At 43.7% G+C, this 21,741-nt stretch overlaps 2 protein-coding genes across 7 annotated transcripts in view; both read right to left on the bottom strand.

The window, feature by feature from the left end:
- Positions 1–20,544, bottom strand: part of Havcr2 (hepatitis A virus cellular receptor 2) — a 31,534-nt gene extending 10,990 nt beyond the window's left edge. Inside the window, exons 1-5 of one of the 6 annotated variants that reach the window (XM_039086454.2) lie at positions 20,293–20,539; positions 18,736–19,077; positions 16,180–16,263; positions 6,585–6,625; positions 3,936–4,062 (exon numbers count right to left, since the gene is read on the bottom strand). In XM_039086454.2, coding sequence (XP_038942382.1) covers positions 3,936–4,062; positions 6,585–6,625; positions 16,180–16,263; positions 18,736–19,077; positions 20,293–20,350 — 652 coding nt within the window. In that variant the 5' untranslated portion in view covers positions 20,351–20,539. Of the gene's footprint in view, positions 1–3,935; positions 4,063–6,584; positions 6,626–16,179; positions 16,264–18,735; positions 19,078–20,292 lie in introns of all 6 variants that reach the window. The other 5 variants (NM_001100762.1, XM_039086455.2, XM_063269493.1 and 2 more) reach the window with 5 other exon arrangements.
- On the bottom strand, positions 6,632–16,173 carry LOC134480685 (histidine-rich glycoprotein-like). The gene is made up of 2 exons (XM_063270026.1): positions 8,316–16,173; positions 6,632–8,113 (listed from the first exon to the last, which is right to left on the bottom strand). Exon 1 carries the CDS (start codon positions 13,807–13,809, stop codon positions 12,799–12,801), a length of 1,011 nt encoding a protein of 336 aa, XP_063126096.1. The 5' UTR covers positions 13,810–16,173; the 3' UTR covers positions 6,632–8,113; positions 8,316–12,798.
- Positions 20,545–21,741: the final 1,197 nt, after the last annotated feature.

The raw sequence follows: 21,741 nt of genomic DNA, 5'->3' as shown, positions 1-21,741 counted from the left end.
GTTAACCCTACACCAAAATCCAAATGTACTCAAATTCCTTATATAAAACATCACTGATACCTGTTGTGATCTGCCACACACTTTAAATGATCTCTAGACAGCTTATAATTTCTAGCATGAGATAAATTCTATATAAATCATTGTTCTGCTGCCTTATTTGGGGGATTAAAACACCTATACATGCTAAGTGTAAATAATGTTCAATTATTTTGGGCTTTATGGTTTAATTCATAGATGTGGAACCTATGAAAAGCATTGAAAGGTATCAGTATATATGAGTTGAATTTCACTCATGCCTCTTTTAAAGATTAGAATGAGCCTAGGACATGATAGAGACCTGGAATGAGGAAGGCTCCAGGGAGTCTATGAGGGTGACTCTAGCTGAGACTCCTGGCAGTAGGGATATGAAGCTTTAAGTTTCACCCCCTGTAACTGGGAAGGAATATGAATGGAGGGATAAGAACACCAACCCACACACAAAATCTTCAACCCAAATTGGTCCTGCCACCAAGAAATGCAGGGAGAAAGACGGAACAGAGACTGAGGTATGCTCAACCAATGACAGCCTAACTTGAGACCCATTCCATGGGCAAGACCAAATACTTGACAATATTAATGATACTGTTATGCTTGCAGACACAAGCCTAGCATAAATCACCTCTGAGAGGCTCCACCCAGCAGCTCACCAACACAGATGCACAGCTCACCACAGCCAAACATCAGACAGAGCTTGGGGAGTCTTGTGTAAAAGTTGGGGGAAGGACTGAAGGAACTGGAAGCGATAGGAACTCCACAGGAAAACCAACAGAGTCAACTAACCTGAACCCTTTGGGACTCCCAGAGACTGAACCACCAACCAAAGAGCATACCTGGGATGGACACTTCACCCTACACATATGCAGCAGATGTGTAGCTTGGTCTTCATGTGGGTCCCCCAACAACTGGCTTGGAGACTCTCCCTGACTCTGTTGCCTGCCTCTGGATCCTGTTTGCCTAAATGGGCTTCCTTCTCTGGCCTCAGTAGGAGAGAACTACCTAGTCCTGCAGTGACTTGATATGCCAGGATGGTTGGTACCCAGGGGAGTCTTCCCCCTTCTCAGAAGAGAAAGGACGGAGGGATGGGGGAAGGGCTGTATGAGGGGATACTGGGAACAAGGGTTGTTTGTGATTGAAATATAAAGTGGATAGATAAATAAATTAATGGAATAAAAATAATAGTATGTAAGTCTGTTTTCTGTCTCATTGAAAAAATGTATGTTATTTAAAAAGAAAAGAAAAGGAGAAAGAACTCCCAACATGGGATAGGATTCGAAGAGAAGAATGCCTACCTCCTTCTTATCTTTTACATAAATCCCTAATTTCTAGGTCTTGGAAGAACTCCAAAAGTAGTGCACGTTATCATTTTTCCTCTCATCATTTAATAGCCTCTAAATTTCATATTCAAGTGATCAGTCCCCAGAATTTTAAATGAAGTCTATGGGCAAGGTCATGTATGTATGGGGTTCATCCTTTCTTGGAAAAACCCATTTACCAAAACATGGCAGAAAACAATCGGGAGAAGTAAGGCTGATTTCAATGCCTATATTCATCAATTTGGACATGTTCCAAACATGTTAAGGAGAACGATTCACGTAATGCATTACACTCTGATTAATGCCTTCTCTGCTCTCAGAGAAGAGAGAATAAATCACAATTAGGAAAGTGTGCAAGGTGCTGGGCTGATGGGAACATTTGGATCTTGAGTGTGATACTGATCTCCACGTACAATAACCAAACTGGAAATACCTTTTCCTGAGACTGGGTCTCCGGCAGCCTACCTTGGCCTGGAACTCACGGTGTGGCTGAGGATAACTGTGCACTTCTCGTTCTCCTGGTTCCACCTTCAGAACAGTGGTTCTCAACCTTCCTCATGCTGAAACTCTTTAATACAGTTCCTCATGCCGTGGTGACTCTCAACCATGAAATTATTTTCTTGTTACTTCATAACTGTGATTTTGCTACTGTCATGAATTATAATGTAAATATCTGAGACATAGAATATCTGATAGGTGACCATAAGTTGAGAACCACTGCTCTAGAGAGTTCTGGGATTACAGGTCTATGCCACCCACCTAGTTTTATGGGTGTCCAGAGCTTCCTACATGCTATGAAAGTACTTTAATAATTGCACTACATGCCCAGACCCCACGTTGTTTGTTTAAAGATTTATTTATTTATTATATATAAGTACACTGTAGCTGTCTTCAGACACACCAGAAGAGGGCATCAGAACTCTTTACAGATGGTTGTGAGCCACCATGTGGTTGCTGGGAATTGAACTCAGGACCTCTGGAAGAGCAGTCAGTGCTCTTACCCACTGAGCCATCTCTCCAGCCCACGTTGTTTGTTTAAATAAAGACAAACAACTATGTGTGCTGAGTGCTTTGAGGAGAAAACCCAGCTCAGGAATTTCAGTCATGGTTCAATGTTAAAGAGAGATGCTTGAGAAAGCAACATAGAAACTCATATAGAAAGAAGTGGTGGTGTTGGGTTTCCTGTTAAGCATGGGCTTATGTAAAAAGAGTAGCTTTTTTAATTAATTAGAAAGAGACAGAAAAGAGGATGGTGGATGAGAAGAGATAAGAGGAGAGGGGAGGGGATGGAAAGGGAGAAGAGAGGGAAGGGGAGGACAGGACAGGACAGGACAGGACAGGACAGGACAGGAGAGGTCAGGACAGGACAGGAGAGGTCAGGACAGGACAGGACAGGACAGGACAGGAGAGGTCAGGAGAGGTCAGGAGAGGTCAGGAGAGGTCAGGACAGGACAGGACAGGACAGGAGAGGTCAGGACAGGACAGGACAGGACAGGACAGGACAGGACAGGTCAGGACAGGACAGGACAGGTCAGGACAGGACAGGAGAGGTCAGGAGAGGTCAGGACAGGACAGGACAGGACAGGACAGGACAGGTCAGGACAGGACAGGAGAGGACAGGACAGGACAGGACAGGACAGGAGAGGACAGGACAGGACAGGAGAGGTCAGGAGAGGTCAGGAGAGGTCAGGAGAGGTCAGGAGAGGACAGGACAGGACAGGACAGGACAGGAGAGGACAGGTCAGGAGAGGTCAGGAGAGGTCAGGAGAGGTCAGGAGAGGTCAGGGGTACCCAAGTACTTCCATGTTGGTCCCTGGGATCAAACTCAGAGCATCAAGCTTGTAACAGATCCCACTGAGCCATCCCACCAGTCCCCAAAATTTGTTTTGTATCCAAGGATAGCCAATCCTTGGTTGTCCGCCTAGACTTAAAGGTCCAGCTTTGTGTCTTGCTCACCATGAAGCTTTGAGAACTCAATGCTCTCAGCAAGATTTATTTTCTTCTGCCCTAGACTGGGAACAATAGTACTACCTAGGTCACAAGACGATGACAACAACGGAGTGTAAAGCATTGGGCATAGGGTCTGCCTGACACATAGAAACTTCAAACGCTTACTACTTATCAGAACTGGCAGCATTTGGAAAGACAAAGGAGTATCTAGTCTAACCACCTTTAGGCTTACTTGAAAGATTGTATTTCTATCTAGGTGTGCACTGGTTCCTATAGTAACGGTTCTATTTGATTTTTTTTCTCTCTTTTTTTCGGAGCTGGGGACCGAACCCAGGGTCTTGCGCTTGCTAGGCAAACGCTCTACCACTGAGCTAAATCCCCAACCCCCTATTTGATTATTTATTTACTTATTTACCTTTATTTTTATGTGCATTTGTGTTTTACCTACACATATGTCTAAGTGAGAGTGTCAGATCTTGGAGTTACAGACAGTTCTGAGCTGCCATGTGGGTGCTGGGATTTGAACCTGGGTCCTCTGGAAGAGCAGTCAGTGCCCTTAACTGCTGAGCCATCTCTCCAGCCCAGTAACAGTTCTTTATCAGAAAGAAAAATGAGCAACATCTAATGACTTACATTTAAGGATTAAAACACCAAGAATAAGTGCCAGGGCCAGCCCAGCAGAGACGCCTACTCCAATGTGGACAGCAGTTCTGATAGTTTCTCCAGAGTCCTTAATTTCATCGGCCCATGTGGAAATTTTCTGGGGGAAAGAAAACAGGATTCAAGCTCATGATGTCCAGAAATATGCTCAACCAGTCTCATGGTTCAAGGGTCAGACCACTCTTTTTTAATGGCTTCTTGGGATGGCAGGAATGATGAAACCACCCTTGATTTGACTTCTTCTAGACGAGCTTCGTTCACCAAAGAAATGAAATGGATTGGCTTAATATTTGTACTTAATGAGGAAGTAAGCTATTCCTTTCAATGCTGTAATATAAAAGTCACAGTTTATCTCACCTGCCCCCATCCCTTACAAGGCTTTATAGAACCCGACTGGTTCAAAATTGTGTTCAGAGGGAGGGAGTTTCAGAATGGTCTAATTTGATGTCTTTCAGGGAAACCTCCATCCACACAACAACAAAAAGCAGTGTTGCAAAAGCCATGACTCTGTAGCTACACAGTCCTGGATTTAAATTCCATATCTCCAAGAGCTTAGTGATCCTGTGGGGTTATTGACAAAGAGCCTCTTTCTCAATAAATGCTCAGTCAGTGGTAAATACTTGCTTTTTCTCTCATTTCTGATACCAGAGAGTCATATACAACATCCTTCTCTTTCTAAAATTAAGTCCACATTTCCACCTTCAAAGACAATGTTAGCAGAGACACCTTTAGAACAAATAAGCCAACCAGTCATGGTGATGAATGTCTGTAACCCCAGTACTCAGGAGACTAAGGCAGGAAAGCAGTAAATTCCAGGCCAGCCTGAACTACCTATCAAGACCCTGCTTCAAAAATCCAAACCACCCATGCCTATATGGGAAGCACTAATGAGGATCAGTAGGTTATGAACAGCAACAATAAAAAGAAGACACGTACTTGGGAGCAGACATGAGAAGGATCTCGGAGGAGTTGGAAGGGGGTTAGGTGAATATTAATGAAATATGCCATATGCATGTACAAAATAATCTAAGACTAAATAAAAACTACAATACAACAGCACTAAAAAATAAAAGCAATAAGTCTCAGAAGCCAAGTCCTTCATTTAATCAATACACATTACTTCTATAAAAGCAGGAGTCCTGTACAAAGCGCCATGTGCTAAGTAGTTAGCACTGGTGGGCAACAGAAGTTCTTAGATGTGATGGCTATCTCAAAGAAGGGAAAGGCAAGCTCAAGATGCCTGGCACTGACTATGAACACACAAATAAAGAGATCAAATTAAGTGATGCAGGCTTCTAGACCTGGACCTAAAGAGTTGTTTACTACTACTACTACTACTACTACTACTACTACTACTACTACTTCTACTACTACTACTATGACTACTATGACTACTACTATTTTATTATTATTATTATTAATCTATTAATTATTGGCGCATTTATGCACAGGCATATGTGTGCATCCAGAGCATGGTACAGGACACAGGAATGGCCATCACCGGACAACTGCTAGGAGTCAGTTCTCTCCTATCATGAGTTCCAAGAATCACACTCGTAGTCCATCGGGCTGGGTGGCAAGTACCTTTACTCTCTGAGAAATTTCAATATTCAGTCATCGAAGAATTTTCAAGTTGCTACTGCTAGCTGGCTTTGTAGTGCTTTTTTTTTTTTCTTTCTAGTTCAGTATATAATAGTTCAGAACATAAATTAATGGCTCTGAGTTTTCTTGAATGGTGTCTTGGGTGTCTTGTTACAGAAAAAAAATGATTTAAAAAAATACAAAATATAAGGTGGACATCTCAGCTCCATGGAGGTGGAAGCAGGAAGATTGGGAGTTCAAGGTCATTCTAAGCTACACTGTAAATTTAAGACCAGCCTGGGTGTACTGGCTGGTTTTGTGTGTCAACTTGACGCAAGCTGGACTTATCATAGAAAAAGGAGCCTCAGTTGTGGAAATGCCTTCATGAGACCCAGCTGTAAGGCATTTTCTCAATTAGTGATCAAGGGGGGAGGGCCCAGCCCATTGTGGGTGGTACCATCCCTGGGCTGGTGGTCTTGGGTTTTACAAGAGAGCAAGCTGAGCAAGCCAGGGGAAGGAAAACAGTAAGAAACATCCCTCCATGGCCTCCGCATCAACTCCTTTTCCCTTCCCTGTGTGAGTTTCAGTCCTGACTTCCTTTGGTGATGAACAGTAGTGTGGAAGTTTAAGCTGAATAAACTCTTTCCTCCCCAACTTGATTCTTAGTCATGATGTTTGTGCAGAAATAGGAACCCCGACTAAGACACTGGGCTTCATGACAGCTTGCCTCAAAACCACAACAAAACCTAAGTGGAAACCCTGAAAAGAGCATCAAGAAACCTTCCACAGTGATACATAGTTGTGACATTTGCAAAGAGAGATGATTGCTCATTTCTTTTGGGGCTTTTCCACACTCTGCATGTGCATATCCCACCGGCTTATCCTCCTTCTATCAATAACAAGCCTATACGGTCAGACCTCAACACAGGAAAGCCAGTGAGTGTGAAAGCAAGGAGGGCAAAAGCTTTCCCACAAACGAGGTGGCATGGGAAAGGAAGCCTACACAAGCACAAAGCAAGCAGACAGGCAGAAGTTACTTACTGTTCCATTGTTATCATGGAGGGTCACCAGGGTCTGTGTCTCTGCGCACGCATACAAAGGGGAGGAAGTAGACAATAGTTAACAATGTTTTTAACTCCAAATCAAGGAAAAAAAAAACTCATCACATCAGTGACCCGTTTTTCTACTAAGTCATCTCCATATGCTCCACAATAATTATAAGACCAACAAGACACTGAATACATACAAACCAGTCTCAGGGTGATGTTCTTTCACATAAATAATAAACCCCACTCCCTGTTAGGTCTCAAACCCAGGACAAAAGGCTGAGGTGCCCATTTAACATATCAAACAGACCTGGCCACCAGGTTCTTTCAGCATCCCTCAGACCCTACCTGCTACAGGGCATGGCTGACATACCCAACCCCTACACTAAACTCTCCATCCCAGGACCTGGGCTTCTCTTCCCCCAGAGGTTCCCCCTATACAATCCAGCCATCTGGGCTACACCAGTCGTTTTTTACCCTTTTACCTCCTGGCCTCTTGCTCTGCTGGTCTCTTGGCTCGACCCTCTTCCCTCTTCTCACACGGTCCAGTTCAGGATCATGTTCACCCTGGACTCTCAGATGTCTCTACCTAAGGCTTTGCTCTCCATCATACCTACAATTAACCTTCTTCACCAAATCTAGGAACTGTCGTGTCCTCTTTTTCTTTCTTTTTTCATTCACTGGAAGGTTTATACTGAATATATTCTCAGTTTTGTCCAGAGGGACTAATGAGTACTACAACAATCTAGTAACATTGATAATGTTTATTCATACTCTACTTAGACTTTCAGAGACACAAAACTCTTGGAAAAGTTTAACATTTCTTCATTGGCAAGGTATTTAGTTGTTTTCCCATGGAAACAATAGCTACAGTTCACTAGGAATCAGGCATTTTGCCAAACACTTGCAATGAACTTCCTCATTCAGTATCAAAAAGGACTATCCTGAAAGATGCAAACTCAGAGAAAATGAATGACTAAGAGATGAATTCATCAGCACTGAGTGTAAATTGGTCATCAGAGAAGTTGGAAGGAAAGTTAGCAAATTCCTCAAATGAAATGGAATGAAAATGAAAATACACTATATTGAAACCTGCAGAATATTATGAATGTAGTTATAAGAGGAAGCACATAGGTATGCAAAGGCCTACATTTAAAAATTCAAAGAAAGCACAAGTAATAACTTAATAAAGTGCCCCAAGGTCTTAGAAAAACAAGAGCAAAAAAAACCCAAAACAACATATGGAAGCTTTAGACATTAGGGTAGAAAGTAATGAAATAGTGAAATAGCATCAAAATGACCAGTACAAAGAATCCACGGAAACATAAACAAAATCAGTAAACTCTTGGTCAAACTAACCGAAAGGGAGAGAAAAAAAGCCAAGTACACGAAGTTAGAGATGAAAAGAGACATTACAACAGCTACAAATGGCATTCAGAAAATCATTATGACATTACTTAAAAGACATACATTCCACTGAACTAAAAGTCTTAAAAGAATGCATTGGTTTCCAAACACAGTGACCTACCAAAATTTTTTTTTTAAGATTTTTTTTTTATTTTATTGTATGAGTACACTGTAGCTGCCTTCAGACACACCAGAAGAGGGCATCAGATCTCATTACAGATGGTTGTGAGCCACCATGTGGTTGCTGGGATTTGAACTCAGGACCTCAGGAAGAGCAGTCGGTGCTCTTAACCACTGAGCCATCTCTCCAGCCCGTGACCTACCAAAATTAAACCAAGAGAATCTAAACCACCTACGGAGATTTATAACAAGCAATCAAATTGAAGCCATATTTTTTTTTAAAGTCTTCCAGCTAAATTGAGCCCAGATGTGTTCACTGCTAAATTCCACCACACCTTTAAAATAATAACTAGCACCATGTTCCTTGGGTTATTGCATGAACTGTAAATGGAAAAAAAATACTGTCATGCTCATTGTATAGACCCAATGTTGATTACCCTGATACCAAAACCAGCAATAATGAAAGGCCAGTCTTCCTGGTGAAAATTAGTGCAAAAGTAATTACCAATAAAATGGCTGCAAACCTTCCAGGCCAGTCAGCCAGGGTAATATAGGAAAACCCTGCATCAAAACCAACAATAACAGCAAACAAACTGCATGCAAACCAACTTCGGTAATAAAAAAGAGCTTGCATTGTGATCAAAATGGCTTCATTGACAGGAGCAGGGAATGGTTCGCCATAGGCAAATCAATAATTGTAATCGATCGCATAAATAGATTAAATGGCTTCTCTGGACTTTTGACTAAAACTGAGTGTAGTTCATTGTGAGGAGTGGAAGAAGCCCCGAGTGAATGTGTGCTGTAAATATGGGTCTGGCCATGTTAAGGGCTCCATAAGGGCTCCAAAGCCTTCCCTGGATGAGGCTCAAGAATGGTAAAACCTTCCTTGGGGATTCAAGTATGGATGTCGACAATGTGTTCAGAAAATGCCCACCATAGCCTTCTCCCTACCTGATGTTCACAGCCAGAAGGCTACTCCCTTCCAGAGCTTGCTAGCACTGAGATTAGCTGAACCATCCTCCTTGTGCAGCCGTAGACAATAACCCCACCTCCCTGCTCAACTCTGCATAATAAACACGCTGAGCATCCAGGTGCTGAGGCTACCCCATCCGAGAGCCCAGACCACTCAATCCCAGCTTTTCTGTGTATCTGCGTTTGTCTGTTCTTCATTTCCTCACTGCTTTGGTGAGGTCAAGGCCCTGGAGCTAGGCAAGGACATGGCGGGACAGAGAGTGAAGGACAAAATCAGCCAATCATTTTAGTAGACTCAGGAAGAGCCTGTGACGAGGTTTAACATAACTTTATGATAAAAATATGAGATGACACTAGGGCTTGAAGGAACATACTTCAGTATAGGGGCTATGGAAGGAGGTGTTCAATTGATAAGAGTACCTTCCTAGCATACACAGAAGCCCTGCGTCTGATCACTAGTACTGCATAAATTCAGCATGAAGACCTATGTCTATGATCCCAGAACTCAGGTAACAGGAGGATCAGTAGTTCAAGGTCATCATTGGCTACAAAGCAAATTTGAGAATAGCATGGGCTACATGTGACTCTTTCAAAAAAAAACTTATTAAGAAGGAATACACTTCAATATAAAGTTTATATACAACGACCCCACAACCAACATTATAACAGATGGAGGAAACTTTTAAAAAAGAACCTTCAACTAAAGTCAGGAACTAGACAGGGGCGTCTACTTACTCCATTCTTGTTCAACATAACTTCTGAACTCTTAGCACAAATAGAAAAAAAAGAAAGAAATGGGATATAAATAGAAAGCAGACTCAAAGTATTTCTATTTGCAGATGACATAATTGTGTATGTAAGACAGACTATAAACTGAATCTGAAAACTCTCAGAGTTGATGCTTAGATACAAAATCAATATACAAAACTCATAGCTTTCTTATATGCCAATAACAAGCACGACGAGAAAGAAATGAAGAAAACAATCCACTCACAACAGCTGCAAAACATAAAATACTGCTGGTGTGGGTGCACACATCTTCAAGCCCAGCGTTTGGAAGGCAGAGGTAGGCAGATCTCTGTGAACTTGAGACCACTGTGAGTTCCAGGACAACCAGAGCTACATACTAAGACCCCATCTTACAAAAACAGAATAATATAGGGGACTAGAGAGATGCTCATTGGTTAGAGGCCCTTGTAGCTCTTACAGAGGACCTGGGTTTTGTCCCCAGCACCCACATGGTAGTTCATGATCTTTTATAACTCTAGTCCAAAAGGATCTACAACCCTCTTCCAGCCTCCATTGGCACCAGTCACACAAGCAGTGCACTTACAGACAAGCCCGCAAAGCCCTCACAAACATAAATAAGTATAAGTAAATAAAGTAAGATAAAATACCTAGGAGTAAACCTTACCCCTTACCAAGAAAGTTAAAAAAAAAAAAAAAAGCTCTATAATTAACATTTTCTTTTTCGGAGCTGGGAACCGAACCCAGGGCTTGCTAGGCAAGCGCTCTACCACTGAGCTAAATCCCCAACCCCGTATAATTAACATTTTAAATAGAAGAAAACACCATAATGCAGAACGGCTTCTCATAGGTCAGCAGGAGTAACATGAAAATATCTATTTTACCAAAAACCATGTACAGGTCCCACATCATCCCCACCACAATCCCAATGACCATTCTTCTCAGCAATGGGAAAAATTCCCAAACTGGAAGGCCTCTGATGGAATAGTAATCCTCACCTCAAATCGTACACAGAGACCTCCTGGTGGCAAATAGCATCAAACTAACACAGACAGGTAGCTCGGGTGAATGGGGCGGAGGACCGAGAAACAAAGCTGCGGACACTATATATATATGCGGACACACACACACACACACACACACACACACACACACACACATATATATATATACATATATATATATATTTTTTTTTTGACAAGCATGCACAATACATTCAATAGGGTGGGGGCGGGGACAGCTTCCTCAGTGAAAGGTACTCTGGGAAAACTGGATTTCTATGTATGAAATGTGGTGGAAAGGAAATCTTAACTTCTCTCACTCAGGACAAAAATCATGTATACATATGGAGTGAAAACAGAGGTGAGACTGTATCCAGAAAGAGGTGAACTGATGAGGGCAAGGAGAGGACGGAGGGAATAAAGGATGGATATTGCCAGACCAGATGGCATCCTTGAGTGAAAATGTCTGTGGAAAACCTGTTCTACCTATAATGAATAGACACCCTTCAAAACTTTAAATTCAAAATAAGTAAAACTTTAAAACAACTCCTCTAAAGGGTAGAGACTTAGTCATCTTGGACAAGGGAAGGAAACGGAGAATGAGGGTTACACCCTGCTCCGTGAGTAAGAACGGCTTCCTACAAGGCTCACGCGGCTTTAAAGCCACATTCTTAACTTCAACGCCCTCCACAACTTCACCCAGAAGGTCACCAACGTGAAGAGAGTCACATAACTCATGAGCCAGCCACCATCTCTCCTTTGAGCTCATTTATTTCCTTATCTGCTCGCCTAACCAGTGACTGTATTAATTCACACCAGGTAGAGGGGACAGGGCCACACGCATGGCAGGAGCAGGAGGGGAGGCTGCGGACACTGTCAGGAAACAAAGAGCTGTGGGCTGCCAGGAAACAGAAGAAACTCATTCGTTTTGCTGCCCGAGTCAGAGATTGTGAAAAGTCACAGTCACCATTCTGGACCTTCAAAATCTAAACTCCTCAAGGTCCATAAAGGCTGCCAGGAAATCTGAGTTTAATAGACTGTGGCTTAAACCGTATAAAGACTGTCTTGCCTTAAAACTATTTATGAAGAAAAAAAATAAAACCAAACGTTCTCCGGCTTTGCTCTCTCTACCTGAAAGCAATCTGAAGCATGAAAACCGCAGGAGGTGGAAGTTCAAAGTAAACAGGAATCTTTCCCCACACGCAATATTTGAAATGGAAATCCCACTTCTGCTTCCCCATCCTTATGGTTCTTGGTCTCAGTGACCAGAGTTGTTCTCTGTCTCTGTCTGTCTGTCTCTTCCTTTTTGGGACAGTGTCTCATGTACCCCAGGTTGAGCTCAAATGCTCCCTATAGCCAGGATGACCTTGAACTCCTGATCCTCCTGAGTGCTGGGATTACTGGCCTGCCTGTACCCCTACACTTGATTTATGTGGTTCTGGGGCTCAAACTCAGCTGGCAGGAATGCTAGACAAAGACTGCCAATTAAGCTACACCTCCAGCCCTGACTTCTTTACTCCACCACCCCCCATTTCATTTGGCTGTAAACCTGAACAGGAGATGTGTGTGATGTTATTTATTGTTCTGTCTTTCCCCAGTAACCCAAGACTACACTAGAGTGTAAGGAGCAGGAAGGAGTGAACCGTCATGACGTATGTAGACGTCATAGTTACTGTCTACTCTGCACTTAAGTGCCAGGGATGATTCTTAGCACTATTAATCTTTTGATCGTTTGATTTGATTTGTTTGTGTTGACACTGGGGTCTCTCTATGTAGCCCCAGACATCCTGGAACTCTGTATATAGATCAAGCTGGCATTGAACTCTCAGAGCTCTGCCTGCCTCTACCTCCTGAGTGCTGGCATTAAAGGTGTGTGGCACTGCCTGGCACTAATCTTGATATTGTGTTTATGCCACTATTCTGTCATTTCTAGAAGTAGAAACAATTTTATTTTATTTTATGTCAATGTGGTGTGTGTGTATGTGTGTGTGTTGTATATGTGTGTGTGGTGTGTGTATATGTGGGGTGTGTGTGTTGTGTGTGTATGTGTTGTGTGTGTATATGGTGTGTGTGGTATGTGTATGTGGGGTGTATCTGTGTGTGTTGTGTGTGTATGTGGTTTGTGTGGTATGTATATGTGGGGTGTGTGTGTAAGTGGTGTGTGTGGTATGTGTATGTGGGGTGTATCTGTGTGTGTTGTGTGTGTATGTGGTTTGTGTGGTATGTATATGTGGGGTGTGTGTGTAAGTGGTGTGTGTGGTATGTGTATGTGGGGTGTATCTGTGTGTGTTGTGTGTGTATGTGGTTTGTGTGGTATGTATATGTGGGGTGTGTGTGTAAGTGGTGTGTGTGGTATGTGTATGTGGGGTGCATGTATGTGGTGTGTGTGTGTGTGTGAGTGTGTGTGTGTGTGTGGTGTTGGTGGTGTGTATGTGATATGTGTGTGTATGGTGTGTGTGTGTGTATGTGTGCGGTGGGTGTGGTGTGTATGTGATGTGTGTGTGGTGTGTATGTGTGTGTGTGGTGTGTGTGGTGTATGTGTATGTGGTGTATGTGGTATGTGTATGTGATGTGTGGTGTGTGTGGTGTGTGTGATATGTGTATGTGGGGTGTGTGTGTATATGGTATGTGTATGTGGGGCGTGTGTGGGGGGTGTGTGTGTATGGTGTGCGGTGGGTATGGTATATATGTGATGTGTGGTGTGTGTGTGTGTGTGTGTGTGGTGTGTGTGGTATGTGTATGTGGGGTGCATGTATGTGGTGTGTGTGTATGTGTGCAGTGGGTGTGGTGTGTATGTGATGTGTGTGTGGTGTGTATGTGGTGTGTGTGTGGTGTGTATGTGGTGTGTGTGTGGTGTGTATGTGTGTGGTGTGTGTGTGTGTGTGTGTAGTGTGTGTATGTGGGGTGTGTGTGTATGTGGGGTGTGTGTGTATGTGTGTAATGTGGGTGTGGTGTGTGGTGTGTGTGATGCATTGGTGTCCCTGTGGAGGTCAGAGGACAATCTATGGGAGTTCTCCATCATTTGTGAACCTGAGATCCAGCTCAGCCTTGATGGCAAGGTGTATGTATGCCTGCTACACTAACAAAACAACCCAGAAACAGGATGCTAGAGAACTCTGCCCATGACACGGACTGTAGGTTAGAAAGCTGGGACTCAGAGCAGGCCTTCTCCAAAGCTGAGGACTGCCCTGGGATCCAGTCTTGGCTCCTTCAATAAGAGAAGAACACACTTGTTCTGTTTCATGGGAGTTTAGGAAATTCCACTTCTCACTGTTAAAGGCTTTGCCCTCCTTTTATATTCAAATATTAAATATACTCACTTTCACAGAAAACAAAAAGTGTACCTAGCTACTCACACGACTTATCGATCACTGGCATAGTCCAACATCTGTAGACAAGCCTTTAAGTGGCAATGAATTTCAATTTTCCATTTCTTTTCTTATTTTGAGAACATTGTCCTGTGTTGCTGTTTGTTTGTCTATTTCCTGTCTGGCTCTTGAAAACCTTGGAGATTCTATCTAGGTAATGTGCCAGCATGCCTGATGTAAGAGAAGGCCCTGTTTTTGCTGCCTTAGGTGGAAATAGCAAGGAAAAACAGAGGGAAGGAAACTTCTGTTCATGACAAAGAAATGCTCTGCCTTGTGAGGTAAGGGTATTCCCATGACTGCACCCCTGCCTCCTACAATCATACCCAGATGTCAGTCAGTACTGATGGAAAGTGGACTGGGTGAGCCCTGACGTCTCTTCTAGGTCTTGTCTGTCCCTTCTTCAAAATAACACAACAGCACACAGTGAAAGTCTGTCAGAACTCCATTAGTCCACACCATGAGGGTGTTCATAGGTTTCCACTGCATTTAATTTCCTTGCTAATGACATACTAGAGACTACCTTTGCCTACAGAGCAACTGACCAAGGAAGGTAAAGTTAATAACTTCAATAGTAAAAACGCTGTCCAATAGCTGAGTGCTGTCTGTGGGCCTACCGCTTGGCTCCAGACTTCACACATCTTATCCTGTTTAATCTTCACAGGAACCTTCCGAGGAAAGCGCTGGCAGCCTCACTGCAGTGAGGAGAAACCTTAACTTCCGAGAGTTGGAGCAGTGTTGCTGAGTTTGGAAATAGCAGGAGATTGAGGGCCCAGTTTCCTCTCACTGCAGCTCTAAAGCATCTTCTCACCCTGCCTTCTGGCCTTATTGACGGTATTAGTAACAGGCGCCCATGCGCAGTGAGAACGCACCGTGACCACACACCGGATCCATTTTCTTATGGAAATCTCACAAATTGTAGCATGTGCTGCAGCGCTTCACGGAGTTTAAGAGCAGAACTCTACCCAGAAGTAAGATGGGATTACTTGTGATCAATGTGCCAGAGGACAGCCTCACCTGCCCGTTTTACATCTAGGACAGCTTGCAACCTTGTGCCCTGTGAGGACTGCAGCTCGTCCTTATGCGGCTGCAATCTGCAGAAGCTGGTGGTCTGCATCCTGCTAGAAAAGGCCCTGAACGGCACCTGATCAACCCATTAGCGCCAGATATAAACAATATGGCCTTCTTAGAGTAAAACTAAAATAGAACAATTTCTTATTAGATGTTTTTTAAATTAAATTTTACGTAGGAGCCAGCTAAATGGTTCTGTGTATAACGGTACTTGCTTTGAGACCTGAGTCTGACGCCCCTTGTCTTATACAGTACAAGGACAAAAACAGGTGCCTCCAAGCTTTTCCCTTGCTGCCACATGCTTTCATGACACGTGAGCGCGTGCACACACACACACACACACACACACTCACAGAGAGAGAGAGAGAGACAGAGACAGAGACAGAGAGACAGAGACAGGGAGACAGAGAGACAGAGACAGATTAATTTATTAAAATGTAATAAAATTTTGAAATTTTAAACTAAGTTAAAGCCTTTGTTAGATGCGAGCCTTGGCCTTTAAGAGCTGAACCATTTCTCTAGCCCCAAATGACTTTCTAAATGAAGCAACAGCAATAGTAAATGCTTCTCTTCCTTTGTATAGCAAAATCTATGAATATCCAAAATCATTTCTCCATGGTAGGGGCAGTGCATTTTCCTGAGACAGGAAATCAGAGGTCTCCGGGCCCTGCTCTTTGGACAGAAGAAGAAGCAGAGACCCATGGAACTGAAAGGCTGTGCCTCAGCTCACCTGGCTAGTTATGTAGACTCCTAACCCAGGAGGCTAATATGTGGTCCATTACCTCATTCCCCTCACACAACACTACAAGGCTGAAGGGTAAAAAGTGATTTTTCCTCGCTATTTCATATTCAAATCTCCGTGAACTGAGATACAAGCTAAACGCATACTCCTGTGCTTAGGTCTTACCTGAGCCACTTCCCTCAGTGGTTAGGGTTCTGGGAGAAGCTGTTGTAGAATCCCCATGAGCAGTCCCAGCTGGGATGACTTTGGCTTGAGTCAGAAAACATTATTATGGATTAGGGATTTTTTTTTAAACATTTATTTACTGGGGAGGGGGGCATGTGGAGGTCAGAGGACAACTTTCAGGAGTCAGTTCTCTCCTTCCACCATGTGGGCTGCAAAGACAAAACTCAGGTCATCAAGCTTGGTAGCAAGTGCCTTTACCCACGGAGCCATCTCACTTGCCCAAGAGTAAGGCTTTGCCGTGAGCACAGTTTACCTCAGGGAATACTGACAGGGCAGAAGACAGCATCTGAACGATGATAAATGAAGGGACACACACCTTCAGCTCCAAATCTACATGGGCACACTCTCTGAGAGTGTACCACATACGTCAGGTGGTTAACAGCGGTAAGATGCATTTACCATTGCTACACTCATGGAAGTAACAGGCATCAGAGCTCTGTATAATCCTCAGCTTATAGAATCCCTCCAGTGGCCTGTATGATAGATAACTATATTTTGCAGCTGAAAGGCCATACATTTGAAATAATGTTCCAAAACTAGGTCATTAATAAGAAGAGTTGGTTTGAACTCTGCTCCGCGCTGCCACAAAGTACATGCTCTTAAATTCTTTGATCTGTGCAGTGACGGGGAGTCAAACCCAGGGACTTTTGCTGAGCTACATACATGACCCTATGTTAAAACCTACTGTCTTAAAATGCATGAACATAAACATCTTCTTAACATACACACACAACCCAGTGGTTCATATTCCTGGCTTACCTAAAATAGATTTTTAGGTGGGAAAAAAAAAAATTCAGAATCCATCTCCAGATATGTCTCTGGCTTCCAGGTAGGGCCCAAGCACCAACAGGAGATAGAAAGATGCCGCAGGATATTTGATCACGTGGTGAACCCTGAGATTGTGTTGTCTAACAGACAAGCCCATTTCTAGTTGTGGTGAGACTCAGCCCTAGCACACACCTTTAATCTGAAAGCTGTTCATTGTAAACAGGATTAAATAAGGCCAACAACAGGATAAGAGGCAGAGCAAGCAACCAGTTGACAGGGAGTAAACATAGGGAAAACCATAGAGAGTGAGAGGGGGTCCAGAGGATGGATAGAGAGGCACAGGAAGTAAAAGGGAGGAACATTCAGTTCAAAAGGGTTTTTGAGACAGTGTGGAGAGGAGAGCTTCCTTTTTCTTTTGGAACTTCTACTGTGGAGGAAAGTCAGCTGAGTTCTTCCTCTGCCTCTCTGAGCTAATGGACTTTTACCCCAGCATCTGGCTCCCCAGTCTTATTGGTAAAATCAAATATTTGAGACTTTATTAAAAACAACATCTGGTGCCTAGCATGGGACACCATTTGTAGCCACAGTCTTTCCTACCTGGCCTCTTTGTTCCCAGAATAATTCTGAGACTTATTTATGTATGAATAAATGCCTAGACCATAGCTTTGGCATGTTCTCCGACTGGCTCATAACATGTAACTCATTTATTCAAGTCCATGTCTGCCACACAATTGGTTACCTCTCCTCAGTTTCATGTATCTGAATTCCTCAGAGTCAAGGGTGAAATCTCTTGCCTCTGACTCTCTCCCAGTGTTCTCTTCCAGTCTCTCTACCAGAATTCCTACTTATTACTTCTTGCCTTTTGCTAACAGGCCATCAGCTTTTACTTGACAAGGGATGCTTCCACACGGTATGCAAGAGATTCTCTCTACTGAAAGATTGTAAGAGCCAGAGGTAGTAGATCGCTCCAAGGAACCTGGATCACTCTACATGTAAGTGCACAGAGACAATGATAGCATTCATAAGACTTGCACGGACTCAAACCAGACGAAATCCCAGCACTGAGAAGGGGAAGGAGAGAGGCGCTCCCACTCCTCTAAGAAGCTATTTGCAATTGACTCAGCTGGGAAAGAGAAAAATCCAGTTTTCTCCAATGGCGTGTCACTGAGTATACCAACCACGTTCAAGAGCAGACCCCTTACCCAAAAGTAGTTGGTCAATATAAGCATACTCTATTTGATTCTGTGCACTTTGTTTTGTCAGATATTTTCATATTATTGATTATGTTCATTTGTTTTGAGTTTTGATTAGTGTGTGTGTGTGTGTGTGTGTATTTGAGAGACAGAAAGAACACAAGGTTGTGTGAGTAAAAAGGTGGAGAAAATCTCATCAGAAGTTGGAGGAGGAGAAAAATATGATCAAAATATATCACATAAAAAATTAACACAAAGAGAGTTTAAAATATAAACTTTCCTTGTAATGTCAATGATCAGTCAGGGTCTTGAACCTCTGGTCTATGTCTTTCTTTCCTTCCTGTAGACTGTATCCTTCAGTTGAAAACATGTAAAAATGACATCACTGGCCTTCACACATGAGACCTATTTATTCATATCTTTCCATCCAAGGTCTGTCGCCAGGGAAGTCAGACATGAGAATCCTCTGTTTCTATGATATCGTGACTCACAGGCAATGCTGATGGACAAGGAGAGCATGGAACGGTCTACTCACCTGGTTCAGTGATGCTTAATTTCAGCTCTAATTTTTCATCATTCATTGGGCCAGGGAATTGTATCCTGCAGCAGTAGGTCCCAGAGTCAGCTAGAGTCACATTCTTTATGGTCAGCGACATGTCTCCTTTGTAGAAATTCCCCTTTAGCTGGTATCTTCTGGATTTCCGATATGTCACATTCGTTTCATCCGTTCTGAGCACCACACTGGCACACTGTAACAAAGGACAGGATCCCTTGCCCCAGCAGATAGGCACGAGCGTCCCAGGGGCAGGTACAGTGTAGCTGCAGGGCAGATAGGCATTCTTCCCGACCTCAGCTGTGTAAGCATTTTCCAAGGACCCTACACAGAGAGGAAAGGAGAGCAATACAGTGAGGGTCCATCTCTTCAAACAATACATCACAGAGTGAAACAGGAAACTATGACTGCCCTACTGGGAGGAGGCCTGGCTGTGCCAATGATTCTCTGACTTGAGACACAGCAGAGAGTCCCATTTAAACATGTATTAAGATTACACAGGCCTCTCATTCTGGAGCTCAGCCGGAGGAGGCAGGAAATCCCGAATTAGAGCCAGACCAGACTGAACTGAATAGCAGGCTCCAGGCTAACCAGAGTGATGAAGTCGTCTCTTAGGGAAAAAAATTACCATACCAGGAAAAATGACGTAAGCCTGTAATCCCTATAAGGAACCTGGAGAAAGAACTGTAGTGAATTTGAGCTAGCCTGGGCAACCTACACTCATTCCCCAAAATGTGTGCCTCCGTTGGACTGAGATGGACCATGAGAACTTGTATTTCTCTCAGTTCCTGTGTGTTGTGGAGTCCTTGACACTAGACATCCCTCCTCCTTTTTCAGAATCACAGCCCTCCAGTTGTGAACAGTTTGAGCTAGTGTGACGCCAAAGCTAATTGAGTTAACATTCAGAAAAATGGGCATTGTTGGCCAGGAAAACAACCCACCTAATCTGGACTAGTTGTCTTCTCTCTCTCTCTCTCTCTCTCTCTCTCTCTCTCTCTCTCTCTCTCTCTGTGTGTGTGTGTGTGTGTGTGTGTGTGTGTGTGTGTGTGTGCGTGTGTGTGTGCGTGCGCGCGCGCGCGTGTGATAAATAGAACCCCTGACAGAACAAAGCTAGTGGCTTCTTTCATATTTGAAATTCCTCATATGTTTTACTGAACTTTAAAATAAATTCCTTTATAACAACACACAAAGTGATGTGCAAGCATTAACCCCTCTCCCAACTCTTCACAGCCCGCAGCTCCCCTACCTAGAGCCCAGACATTTAAAAGATGTCCACACACTGCTGTCCCGTGGTAACGCCTACCCACACGATGGCTCGCCTTGATTCTCTCTGTAGCATTGAGAATGCCAGCAGTCTATGTGAGGTTGTTCAATTAAGCTCACTGCTTGTGTCATTGTTAGGTCAGATTTATTTACCGGGTCCCCCATTATTGGACATTTAGGTTGCTGTTACAAACAGTATCACTATGACCATCCTTGTCTCTCCGCCTCGCCCTCTGAAATGATCCTCCAGCTGAAAAGGGCCAGGCCCGTACTTACTTGCAGGTAGTGGTTGCAGCAGCAGCAGGGCACAGCTGAAGGGAAGCCATGAAAACATGAGTGCTTGGCCGGGGATATCAAAGGACAGCTCCTTGTTGATAGAGCGCTAGCTCTTCAGTGAAAACGTTACTTCCTCTGAACTTCTGAGTAGCCAGGATCACAAGGGCTAACCACACCCACTGACGCCAGCCTGCTCCCCAGGATGTCTGACCACCAGTGATTCCCACGTTAGCACCGCCAATCTAGTCACATCAGAGAACGTTGCCATTCTGTGTAAACGTCACCCTAGACACATCCTGCAAGGCACTCTGAGGTTCATTACATGAGGTCAAAAAGAGGAAGAAGCAATGTCACTGAGATAGAAAAGTATGAGTCGTGGCAAGGGGAGAGAGTCCTCTAATTATCTCAGAGAAAATAGCCCAAGAGGGTTTATGTCCATGCCCAGCCAGTCACCAGGGAACAAAAACATAAACATGTCACTCGTGTGTTCTGGTATCCGCAGGTCAATCTCCATTCATCGGGTCTGTGACCAGTGTTCTCGAAGCATCTGCTTTGAGCCAGGCACTGAACTGGGTGCTGAAGAGTGAAGCGCTGAAGCTCTACATGGTGGTGCACACCTTTTATGGAAGCACCTGGGAGGCAGAGGCAGGCAGACCTCTGACTGTGAGGCCAGCTTGGTCTGCAGAGCAAATTCTAAAGCAGCAGGGGCTCTACGGAGAAACCTGGTCTGGAAAAAAAATTAACTAATTAACCAGCCAGCTATGTAAATTAATAAAGTGATAATTGTTATAGCCTTTACATTTCTGGACAATATGAGAGCTCAGTTGTCATCCCTGATACACTTTAGAGTGTAGTCTGTAAGCTTATTGTCTCTGAGTACCTTTGTTTAGAATGGTATTCTGAGGTAAGGAGATTATCGAGACACCATTACAGGTGGTGGGTGCTCACTTGGAATGCCAGCACTCAGGAGGCTGAGTTAGGAGGATCACTGGATATGAGGCTAGCCTGGGCTACACAGCTGCCCTCTGTTAACAATACCAAAGAAGTTGTGTCAGTAGTGTATGTGGAGCTTCATGGTCGTTCTGACTTTGACCTTTAAGGAGCACATACTTCCTGCTGCAATGCTTCTGGCCCGTGGTTTGGACAGAGCTGAGCAGACCTCTATATTCCATTGCATCCCATCTCATGTGCATGAGGAATCCCCTCTGTTCCCCCGGAGGGAAGGGGGAAACTTTGAACATGAATCGTCAGAATGTGTTAAGTTCCAGCCATGTCATTTATGACCATGGTACCACCTAAGACTTCAGCACTCTCAGCCATTAGCAAGTGACATTTATCTAGACACCTTCAAAACCGAAGCTTTCCCACAGAGGGAAGTCAGCTCCCAGGCTGTGTAATTTCTGAAAGCCTGGTGGGTTTCCGCTGTGTCAGCCCTTCCTGAGCTCCCCA

Source organism: Rattus norvegicus, chromosome 10 (assembly GCF_036323735.1).
Source record: "Rattus norvegicus strain BN/NHsdMcwi chromosome 10, GRCr8, whole genome shotgun sequence".
NCBI lineage: Eukaryota > Metazoa > Chordata > Mammalia > Rodentia > Muridae > Rattus > Rattus norvegicus.
Note: the sequence above shows the minus strand (reverse complement) of the source record. Positions and strands in the feature narration are given on the sequence as shown.

Bases quoted from the DNA above. Each gene is read 5' to 3' on its own strand.
- LOC134480685 (XM_063270026.1), bottom strand. From the start codon at position 13,809: ATGCATCACACACACCACACACCACACCCACATTACACACATACACAC.